General features: G+C 46.9%; 2 protein-coding genes across 3 annotated transcripts; both read left to right on the forward strand.

The window, feature by feature from the left end:
* The first annotated feature begins 715 nt into the window (after window positions 1-715).
* On the forward strand, window positions 716-3,402 carry sla2a (Src like adaptor 2a). Its single transcript, XM_011614317.2, has 8 exons — window positions 716-1,046; window positions 1,531-1,606; window positions 1,688-1,787; window positions 1,869-1,955; window positions 2,214-2,317; window positions 2,399-2,551; window positions 2,638-2,749; window positions 2,890-3,402. Exons 2-8 carry the CDS (start codon window positions 1,534-1,536, stop codon window positions 3,011-3,013), a joined length of 753 nt encoding a protein of 250 aa, XP_011612619.2. The 5' UTR covers window positions 716-1,046; window positions 1,531-1,533; the 3' UTR covers window positions 3,014-3,402.
* A 95-nt stretch (window positions 3,403-3,497) lies between these two features.
* On the forward strand, window positions 3,498-11,136 carry trpc4apa (transient receptor potential cation channel, subfamily C, member 4 associated protein a). 2 transcript variants are annotated; one of them, XR_003886100.1, is made up of 19 exons: window positions 3,498-3,679; window positions 5,301-5,429; window positions 5,558-5,674; window positions 5,758-5,815; window positions 5,890-5,945; window positions 6,027-6,155; window positions 6,271-6,472; window positions 6,561-6,746; window positions 6,821-6,963; window positions 7,045-7,176; window positions 7,251-7,309; window positions 7,474-7,659; window positions 7,747-7,837; window positions 7,911-8,051; window positions 8,211-8,322; window positions 8,466-8,578; window positions 8,664-8,870; window positions 9,039-9,731; window positions 10,891-11,136. XR_003886100.1 is itself a non-coding variant. In XM_003973666.3 (18 exons), exons 1-18 carry the CDS (start codon window positions 3,554-3,556, stop codon window positions 9,174-9,176), a joined length of 2,325 nt encoding a protein of 774 aa, XP_003973715.1. In that variant the 5' UTR covers window positions 3,498-3,553; the 3' UTR covers window positions 9,177-11,136. The 2 variants fall into 2 exon arrangements, 1 of the variants encoding a protein (XP_003973715.1); XM_003973666.3 differs by having other exon boundaries at window positions 9,039-11,136.
* Window positions 11,137-11,143: the final 7 nt, after the last annotated feature.

Raw genomic sequence — 11,143 nt, forward strand, 5'->3', positions numbered from 1 at the left:
ATTCTCTCCGCCGCCTCTGCCAAGCATTGCGGTGTGATCATTAACTGTTAATGTGATTTGTCTCCGGCTACTAAACTGGTGCTGTGGGTGTGATGGAGGACTGCTGATAAATCAGAAGCTGTTGCTCATTTCTCAGATATTGATAGTGTCGCTTTCTGAGATAAATTTGGCTTCGGAACACCGATGGAAATGATTGCATTTCCTAAACCTCCCGCACATCGCATATCCGATATTTACGGTCTAATTCTCGTACCATGTCGAGATAAAAAGCAACTTTTGAGGGAACACGCAGAATAGGGCGGGTGACAAAGTGATGCTGCAGAGGTTCTTTCAGGACTTAAAGGTCACAAAATGCTGGTTGACCTACAGAAACATTCGACAACTGTAGTCGACCAAAGTCCCTAACAGCCTCTGAAACAACCAACAATGAGCTGTCGTCTAAAGCTTTTTTCAACGTGGTCCTAAAGTACAAGAATAACATTGCTACCAGCCTTGTTTCCACCGTTGTTTAATAACTGTGGGGAAGTTAGAAAGGATTTGAAGACTCCATTTTAAGATCACCCGGCTCATCCTTGATTTTAACTTGATTTTTTTTATGGCTTAACATTAAAAAAAAAAAACCTGAGTAAATGCAAAAGTTGAGCAAAAGTTTGTTTAGAGTGGACAAACTGAGGATTCTGCCGTGTTTCATGTTAAACCTCATCATGGCGAGCTGATCTGTGTCAGGATGTCAAGGTCTTGAGCGTCACAGGAAGCTTCACAGGCCCACTTAGATGCAGGAAGCAGTCTGTGAGGTCACCCCCCCTATAAACAGCTGCAACAACACAGAAGTCTTCATGGGAGCAGGAAAGGGAACAGTCGCTCTGATTGACCGGTGCCTGAGAGGGGATCTGAGCTGAGACAGACGTCCTTCTGTGTGCGAGGAGGCAGGAACCCGTCTTTCAGCAACTAATCTGGAGCTCTTCGCTCGATCGGAGGAGGATCTCGCCCTCAGCCGCTGCAGAACCGAACTCAGGTGGACCGGTTTCAAACGGATACTGAAAGAGGTGAGTAGAAAGTCCCGAGTTATTGTTTAAGATGCAGTTGTTTCATGAGTGAATGTGCATTGAAATCAGATGAAATAGAAACTTTTATTTTTTTTTCCACTCAAATGCAAATCAAACAGTTTAAAGTGATTATCTTGTTTTATGAATTTGCATACATGGGAAAAATAGTCTCTTACCTCCCTGTATTGAATTTCTTACTCTTTTCTAAAGACGGTTGCGCCTTGCTAACCTGAATTCAACAGGAAATTCAGGCTTTCTCTTGTGGTTTGACATCGAGGGTATCTTTCACACATGCAGAAGTAGAAACTGAAGATGATCTACAAATGTAACTTTGAGTGTTCTTTTAAAAATACAAATTAAATCCAATTAGGCTCCCTGATATCACGTTGGATCTCAGCAATGCTACAAAAACCTGTCACGTTTGTTTCGTTCTGTCGCATCAAAACGTGCATAAATAGATCAACTAATTCGGGCTCATTCACAGACGATGGGGATCTGCCCCATCAGATGTCGGTCCAACATGTCAATCCTGGAAAACGCATCCGAATCTTCGGCACCAGGTACAAACCTGTACATCAACTCAAAACTGATCAACATAAATGTCCTGAAAATGCAACAAACGACTGGATTTGTCTCTGCAGCACAAGAGGACGCCATCGTTGTCTCCCTGTGTAACTACCCCGCCTTTGGGCAAATAGACCCGACCATGTGCATCGGGGAACGGCTCACCGTCATGTCCGAGTGGGTGACGCCACGTTCAGTGTTTCATAGCCATCATGACGACCTCCACGAGCTCATGACTGCTTTTTTCCCCCTCAACAGTGACGGCGACTTTTTGATTGTTAGGTCTGCGACTACAGGCCTGGAGAGCTACATTCCCACCTCCTACACCGCCAAGGTGACTCACATGTAAGTCCCAGGGCAAAGCAGAGGCGTTCAATGAGGGGGGGGGGGTTCCCTGTCTGGTGGAAGGAGGCTCGGTCTTCTGAGGCGACCTTTACATGAGTGGGGACTGGGTTCTCTCCGGTGACCTTAAACCTGCCTCTGCACTCTGGCATCCTCCAGTGCCCCCGGATTGTTCTAATGAAGTCTCAAAATGATGGCTTTTCTTTTTTTTTGGTTGCCATGACACCGCGAGTGAACGTTTCCCGTCGTGTGTCTGCACAGGTGGCTGTTCACAGGCATCAGCAGGTACAAAGCCATAGAGCTGCTCATGCTGCCGAACAACCACAACGGAGCCTTTCTGATCCGAGAATCACAGACCAATGCAGGTTTGTCAGTTCAGGCAGGAAATGGAGGTGAATAAATGGTAAAGGTGTTAGAAAAACAACCTGTCTGTTGTCTTGGGGCAGATGGTTACTCGTTATCTATCCTGAGGAGGTCCAGCTCTTCGTACCACGATTCTGTAAAGCACTACCGTATTTTCTGCCTCCCGAACGGCTGGTTCTACATATCTCCCAGGCTCACCTTCCCTTCCCTGCATCACCTGGTGGAACACTACTCAGGTCTGTACCGCGCGGACCGCGTTCTGCTGCCCGAACGTTCATCGGGAGTCTTGGAAGTTCGACGGTTAAAGGTCGTCTCTTTTCAGAGTGTGCGGATGGTTTGTGCTGTCAGCTGACAGCTCCCTGCTTCATCAAGAGCTCCGAGAGAGAGACCAAACTTGTGAGGAGGCCCACGTTCAACTGGAAGGACATCAGCAGGTGTGTGTGTGGGGGGGCTTTATTCTCACCGGGCCCAAAGAGAGATTCCTGAACGAATCTTCATCCGTGCTTGATAGAGGCTTCGTTTTGATGCAGGTGCTGTTTTTCGTTCATGTCTGAGAAAGTTCTGCCTCTTCCAGGTCGATGGTCTTCAAGAGGAAACTAGCAGAAACAGACAACCCTTTGGTGAGCGAGGGCCTGCGGGAGGCCATCTCCTCCTACCTCCAAATGACGGAGGGCAGCAGTGACAGCTGGGAAACTTGAACAAGAGGATGCAGTCACATTCAAAGAGGAAGATGCAACCTTGTCTCATGAACCGTTTTGTGCCTGCCGGGTGAAGAGGCCTTCTGCACGGACAAACTCAGTATTTGTTGGCCGGCCCGGAGGAGCCGCAGGGGATAAACACTACAGAATTCTGAGGTGTCGAGAACACTGGCGTCCAAAGAGACATGTGGTGTAGATGTGAGCTGGAAAAAAAAAAAAAAAATCATTCAATAAGAAACTGTCCCTCAGAATGAGCCCAGAAGATGAATGTTTGCTTAACTTAACATAAATGCAATGCTTGCAGGGTTTGAACACAGCGTGCAATATGTGAATATATTCCATCTATGTATGCAGTATGGGTACAACTAATAAACAATATTTAGATCCAATAAAAGCAGCAAAGGTGGTGTTTTAATGCAGAGATACTTCGTGCATCATGCGGACGTGGTCCCTGCCAGCAGATGCCGCTTAATTGCCTCCAATATTTCCTGAAAAGCTTCCACTTCCTGTTTGAACGGCTCACTTCAGGAAGAAGAAATAATGGCGACGCTTCTGGGGTCTTACTCCCCTCAGACAGGAGGAAAACCAAGGAACTGCTGCAGCAACATCGTCACAAGGTTCACCGGCAGCAAGATCACTGGCCAGGGCTTCAGTCGAGGCACACAGGTGAGAGGACGGAGCCGCGGGTCCGTTGTTCGGGTGTCCCAATGTTGGTCGGGAGAAGCCGGGGACTCGCGCTTGGAGCCCTGCCGGAAATTGAAGACCTTGTCCGGCGGGGTTGGTTGGGGATGCTGCCGTTATTCTCAGCCTTGGTTTTTACGGCCGACTGTGACACTGCGGAGAAGTATTACACAAGGGAAGCTGCGGTGCTGTTGAGCTGTGGATAATGGCCGGAGTTGCTTAGCGAATTTAAGTGGAAAGAGTATAAAGTAAGCTCCGCTTCAGCTGGGTCTTTTGTTGTTAGCTTAGTGTTAGCTTAGCATTTTAGGCCAGTGGTGTTTGTAACGTTCCCGATTTTAACTGGTTGTATGGCGGATTGTTTTCGTGCGCGTTGCGGGTGTGTAATGTTTCTGGTGAGCTCGTCGCTTGATGGAATTGAAATTAAACCACAATAGTGTCTCGATAATCTGGCTGTCGTCTGACAACTTCTGTCGCCAGTTAGCTCGCCAGCTAACGTGTGAAGCTCAGGCGATTACGTAATGACGCAATCGCCACAATAATACACCGAGATGAAAGGTTTCTCAAACGATCAGAGGGGAGAACATGCTTAAAAACCCCACGATCCTATGTTTTATCCTCTCTGCATACTGAAGACGGCTTGTATGTGTTTAGGTGCAAAGTTTTAATTATGTGGCGCTAGTGGAGGAATGTCAAACCTGTTCAGTCATCGTAATGTCATAACACATTCTGCTCCTATATGCTTTAAGTCCTTTTAACCTTTATGTGTTTGCATTATGCTATCATGCAGGCACATCATTAATGGCCGATAATCCCGAAATGATAAGTACACCTCTGGGGGTACTGTGATCAATATCTAAAATGTGGCAAATTCTATTAACACGGATTAAATAGTGGGCAGGAGAAAACATGGAGGTGAGTGTGTGTGTGTGTGTGTGTGTGTTATAAGCATCCCCACACACACACACACACACACACTCCCCATATAAATAGATTCAGTGATGTGGTGAGAAGGGTGTATTTGTTGTGTACAGGATGTACAACAAGTCCCGAAAAGCCAAATTAGCAGCTTGGTGATGAACATTTTGGCAGCTGCGAAACACTTTTTGCGCGCGCAATGACGTCAAACTGTCTTGCTGAGCTAAAACCACACAGCTGAGATGAGAGACAAACTTCTGTCGAAATGGAGACAGCACTGATTACAAGTCACGGTGAATTTCCACCCTCGCTCTACCGCCATGAATCTACACCTTCAACAGCGTATGACAAAAACAATAAAACAAAAATTACGTTGAAACACTAAACTAAGAGCACAGTTTCACACTGGGCTAAAAGCCAAAGAATAAAGGTGTAATAGATGTAACCTTGCATTAGTTCTACCTGTATATGAGCTCTACTACTGGCACTGGTTAAGTTATTTGTAAGATGGACGACCTCCATTAGCCTGTGTGGCGGAGGTCGTTTACATGTTGAAATGTAATTATCCACCTAGTGTAGGTCAAAGATGTCTTCCAGCAGGAGTTTTGGTGGATTGTTTTAACTTTGGGACAGTCACCCATGAATTGTCAGGGTGCAAATGACAGTATTTAACGTCTTTTGCGTGTTGTAGCTCCCTGGAGGGTTGCTGCAGGAGCGAGATAAGAGGGCTAAGTGGAAAGGCATCCCTACTCTACTACAGAAGCTGTACGAGAGCAGCCATCTCAACAGTGACCTCTCCCATGCTCATGGCTTTCTCAAGGTAACCACACAGGACCAGACCGTTCACCAGCAGGCATGTGGTGTTACCAGTTCTCTCATGCTCTTGGCTTCCTGTTTTAATTTGGAACATTGGTAAAGTAATTTAACGGCGTGTTTTTTTTGTTTCAGTTGTTGTCGTCCCAGCTATCCATGGAGGCAATGTCCTTTGTCACAGAGGACAGGAAGACCGTTCAGGAATCCACCTTCCCCAACACGCACACCTTTGACCTCTTTGGTGGGGTTGATGTAAGCCAACATTTTCGATGCCTGTTTTTGCTATTCAACTACTGGCCTCAGTAGGACGTCACCTGTGACTCTTTTTTCCAAAGCTGCTTGTGGAGATCTTGATGAGACCTACGTTAACTATGCAGAAGAAAAAGCCCAAAAGCAAGTGCTCAATATTCCGTTAACACCCGTGGAGTGTGTTGCTGACTAATGTCTGTCTTTTTTTGTTCATGCAGTGAACGATGATTTGGTCAAAGACTGCCTTAGTGTTCTGTACAACTGTTGTATATGTGTAAGTATTCGGATCCTTTCAGTGACGCGCTCCTCCTCGCTTCAGCACAATAGCTGTATATTTTTGATTTTCAAAATATAGACGGAGGGAGTGACGAAGAGCCTGGCAGCCCGGGACGACTTCGTTCTTTTCCTGTTCACCCTGATGACGAATAAGAAGACCTTCCTGCAGACTGCCACCCTCATCGAGGATATTCTCGGAGTCAAAAAGGTCAGCGCTGCCCCCATCAAATCAAATTATGATCCCAAAGTTCAGGTTTGGATCACCCACATTTACGTTTCCTGGTCCGCTTCCATTTTGGTAACAGTGACGTTCTGTTTTTCAGGACATGATCCAGTTGGAGGGTATCCCCAATCTGTCCGGTCTGGTCCAGAGCTTCGACCAGCAGCAGCTGGCCAACTTCTGCCGCATCCTTTCTGTCACCATCTCAGAACCGGATGTTGGGAACGATGACAAGCACACGCTGCTGGCGAAGAACGCTCAACAGAAGCGCAACGCTAGCCCCTCGAGGGCAGAGGTCAATCAAGGTGTGGACGTGGCTCAAACTGAGGGGGTTTTCCGAGGCGTCGCTGAGAATACACTTTGGGAAAACTTAGCTTCTTACTTTTCCAACAGTGACTCTGCTGAACATCCCCGGCTTCATTGAGCGGCTGTGTAAACTGGCCACCAGGAAAGTGTCGGAGGCCACGGGGGCTAACTTCCTGCAGGAGCTGGAGGACTGGTACACCTGGTTGGACAACGCTCTGGTGCTGGATACCCTCATGCAAATGGCCACAGAGGAAGCTGAGCAAAGCAGTACAGGTGAGGCACTCGTACTTTCAGTTTGTCCTCTTTTGATCGAGCCTTCGGACCTTTAGCAGTGTTTTTACCTTCAGAGTCGTCGGATGAGAGTTCAGTGGCCACCAGTCCCCTTCGGCACCGGCTGCCCCAGTCCATGAAGATTGTCCATGAGATCATGTATAAATTGGAGGTTCTTTATGTGTTGTGTGTCCTTCTGATGGGCCGCCAGAGGAACCAGGTACTCAGAAACTGTCCGTCCTCTTTCAGTCTGTAAAGGGTGGAAACCGTGTGTTTTACTCACCGTGTCGTCTCTCTGCAGGTCCACAAGATGCTGGCTGAGTTCCGTCTCATCCCAGGACTCAACAACCTGTTCGACAAGCTGATCTGGAGGAAATTCACTGCTTCTAATCACGTGGTGCACGGCCAGAACGAGAACTGCGACTGCAGCCCCGTACGAACCTCCGACTCCTCATTCTGATGGTTCTAAAAACACCTTCGGCTCATGATTCTCTTCTCAATCTACAGGAAATCTCTTTCAAAATCCAGTTCCTGCGGTTACTGCAGAGTTTTAGTGATCACCACGAGTAAGTGCCTCCAAATTTACTTTATAGATTTACTACATTTACTATATATACTGATGGTATAGTTGTTTTTAACATACCTGCACAGAAGACTTGGGTTTGATTTTGCTGAATTTAATGTAGCTCTGCCTCAGCTTGACCGGTTTTGCCGTCTCCTTGGTTTTTAGAAATAAGTACCTGCTGCTGAACAGCCAGGAGCTAAACGAACTGAGTGCCATATCCATGAAGGCCAACATCCCTGAGGTGGAAGCTCTGGTCAACACGGACAGAAGCCTGGTGTGTGATGGGAAGAAGGGTCTGCTCACGCGTATCCTGACTGTCATGAAGAGGGAGCCCCCGGACTCATCTTTCAGGTTGGTGTTGCTTAGAGAACCAGCTCAGCTCTGTAAGTGTATTGGGATCGGTCTGTTTATAGCTGCTTATTTTCCTAATGGTTGTAGGTTCTGGCAGGCCCGAGCAGTTGAGAGCTTCCTGAGAGGAGCCACATCTTATGCAGATCAGATGTTCCTCCTGAAGAGGGGGCTGTTGGAGGTAAAAGCACACACAGCCCTCAACTGGAGGTGTGAAAGGTTGTGGACGCTCAGTTTCTTCCTTCCCTCCACAGCACATCCTGTTCTGCATCATCGACAGCGGCTGCACGTCACGAGATGTCCTCCAGAGCTACTTTGATCTCCTTGGAGAGCTTATGAAGTTCAACATCGATGCCTTCAAACGATTCAACAAATATGTCAACACTCCAGAGAAGGTACAGTTACCTGCTTCAGTATCCGAGTATCTGCTACCTCCTGAGTACAACCGTTCCCTGGTGGCCTCCATGTTGTACCAGTTGTAAATTCATTTGTTTCCGAATCTTAAACGAATGAATAACACGTGTGAAATCCTCACCTGGAGTTTCCGCCTGTAGTTTCAGACCTTTCTGACACAGATCAACAGCTCTCTGGTGGACTCTAATATGTTGGTACGCTGCATTGTCCTCTCGTTGGACCGCTTTGAGAGCCAAACCGAGGACGTCAAAGGTAATGCGCACGTGACCGTTTGCTTATGTCCATAATTGAGCGTTTACAGGTGGAACCACATCTCTCTGGATGAGGCACAATGCTGTGAACAGGCTTCTGTCCCACATCGGTCTTCTTTTCTAAGCAACGTTACTCTTTTCCAGTGGTGGAGGTACTTTCCGAGTGCTGCCTGCTCTCCTACATGGCCAGAGTTGAGAACAGGCTTTCCTTCCTTTTCCGACTGATCAACATCATCAACGTCCAGACGCTGACGCAGGTCTTTGATTTTTCTCTTTGACATCATTGTGCTTTTATTGGAGTTGTGTTCTGGTGTTTTATCCTCGGCCCCGATTACCGTGCAGGAGAACGTCAGCTGTCTGAACACCAGCTTGGTGATCTTGATGCTGGCCAGACGAAAGGCTAAACTGCCCTTCTACCTCAATGCTCTCCGGGAGAAGGAGTATGCTGAGAAGTACCCAGGCTGTCTGCTGAACAACTTCCACAACCTGCTTCGTTTCTGGCAGCGACACTACCTCAACAAGGACAAGGACAGCACCTGTCTGGAGAATGTGAGCAGCTGGCACTATTTCCTTTGAAGATTAGAAATACCTCCATTCCAAGGTGGATGCCAACGGTTTCATCGTGCCCGTAGCCAGTTAACAGAAGGATGTGGTTTTATATAGGAGATGTATCTGGGCTGAATGAATCTCTCAAACCCTCTTTGCTTTCCTCCTCAGAGCTCGTGTATTCCCTTCAGCTACTGGAAGGAGACGGTGTCGGTGCTGCTTGGCTCGGACAGGACTTCTCTTTGTGCCATAGTGAGCTACATTGACGAGCCGTTCATGGATCTGGACAGAGACCTGCTGGACGACTGACCTTTACTTCAGACCGGGGAGGGACGGGGGCGGAGTACGGACACCAAACGCTGGTGACGAGTCCTCTGGGCGGAGCCATCCAGATGACTTGACGTTGTGCTCTGGATGTAAAAAAAATAAAATAAAAAATTTTAAAAAATGGAGCCATGAGATGGAGCTCGTGGTGACAGATGTGAGGACGTAATTCACGCCGCTGTCCTCTTCATCAAAGAAAGAGGGTGAAACTAGTCTGCCCCTCACACACAGCGTTAAAGAGACTATTAATGAACTCCTGAAATGACACCTGAGTTGGTTGCTTGCTTTAGGTGAAACCGAAATAGAGCCTTTTATATAACATACAAATTCTATAATAATGTGTATAATTCCATATATTATATGTAGGACAAAAGTTTGTTTTCACATGAACTTGTTTGGCCACAGGTCACACCGTCGCCCGGGTCAGTGGTCGATCTGGTGACTGCCTCGCCCGCTGCCTGACCTGCGGGGGTCCAGGTCACGTTGGAGCTTTTGGCAGGGGTCTTCTCAGTGAACCCTTTTAATTTAACCCGTCTATAGGTGGGTGTTGATCAGTACGTTCTGGCTCCACACAGCAGATTTCAGTTGTCAGCTTCCTGACAGGTCCCCTCACCTGAACATCCAGATCCTCTATAACGGGTTCCTTTTGTTTATTTGTTGGAAAAGAATGGCTTTTAACTCTGGGTAAAGTCTAGAATAAAATATTGCACAGATTCCTCTGTTTTTACTGTTCATTTTAACGCTGTTTGAGTTTGAAAAAGCCGTTTTGTGACGGGAGTGTGTGTCCATGTTGCAGCCGAAGCCTTTGGGAAGAGAATAAAACTATGCAGACGCTAATGTAAAGCCGCCACTTCCATCGTTCCAACCTGCGTTGGACTGACCCTTCTGAGAATGACAATCTATGTGCGCTGGCTCTTTTTGCATGGCACCATTCGATCTCCAGCTTGGACAAGGATGAAGCGGCGTGTGCGGTTGTGTTTACGATGTGTTTATTTTGTGTCCACGCTCAGAATGTGCAGCTGCTCAGAGGTGGAGGGAAAAAACGGACGCTGCGGTGAACAGATTCTTTCTCAAATTAACCCGACCTGACTTCAGATGAGCTTGAGTGGATTAGCTACCTCTTTTCATCCAGACCTGGTTCTGATTAAACCACCCTGTGGTTGGATCACACATGTTCTAGTGAATGTATAAGAATGCAGGTATATTCACCCGTCCACAAAGAATCTGTAAAATCCTTAAATGCTCTTTTTCTTCCTCATGTCTTAACTCGGTGTGCACTCGTGTTTAATTAGACGTGCCGGCCGGAGGTGATAGTAGTTGGTTCTTGTCGATTGAGTAGATGTGGGTGAACCGAGGCGGTTGTTGGTGTGAAAACATGAATGTTCAGTGCTAATCTGGAGCTGTTAGATTACCAGTCCCCGACTCTTGGTGCTTTGTGACCTGATGTTTGATGCTCAGCACTTTGGCTGTTTGTGGTTCGCAGTTGGCCTTAGACTTCATTCATTGGTTTGTTGAAAATGGTGACGTGTTATTGGCCAAAATAGATTTTAAAATAATGCTGCGCAGCGTTGGATACGACGCTATTTTGTTCCCGGTGGCTCTTGTTTGATCAGATCTGTGACGGGTTCTGAGGCCGGTTGTAAACTCGTGTTTAAATCTTTGGTGCTCTTTAAAAAGTCACGTTTGTGTCTCATCCCAGCAGGAGCATCGACGGCGACCATGAACATTCATGCTGTTAAATCCAGAACCTTCGCTCCAATTGGACGACGCCAAATGTCACTCGTGCTCACTTGGTTAATCACAATATGCCCGTCAATAGTTTCACATTCTACCATAAACACCTGTCACGCTCTTGTTTCTCCCACTGTTGATCTGTGACTTCTTTCCCTTATTTAACAATTGTTTGTAAAAATTAATAATGTAATAAATTCTTCCTCAGACATTTTTTTTTC

This window comes from Takifugu rubripes, chromosome 19 (genome assembly GCF_901000725.2).
Source record: "Takifugu rubripes chromosome 19, fTakRub1.2, whole genome shotgun sequence".
Classification (NCBI taxonomy): Eukaryota; Metazoa; Chordata; class Actinopteri; order Tetraodontiformes; family Tetraodontidae; genus Takifugu; species Takifugu rubripes.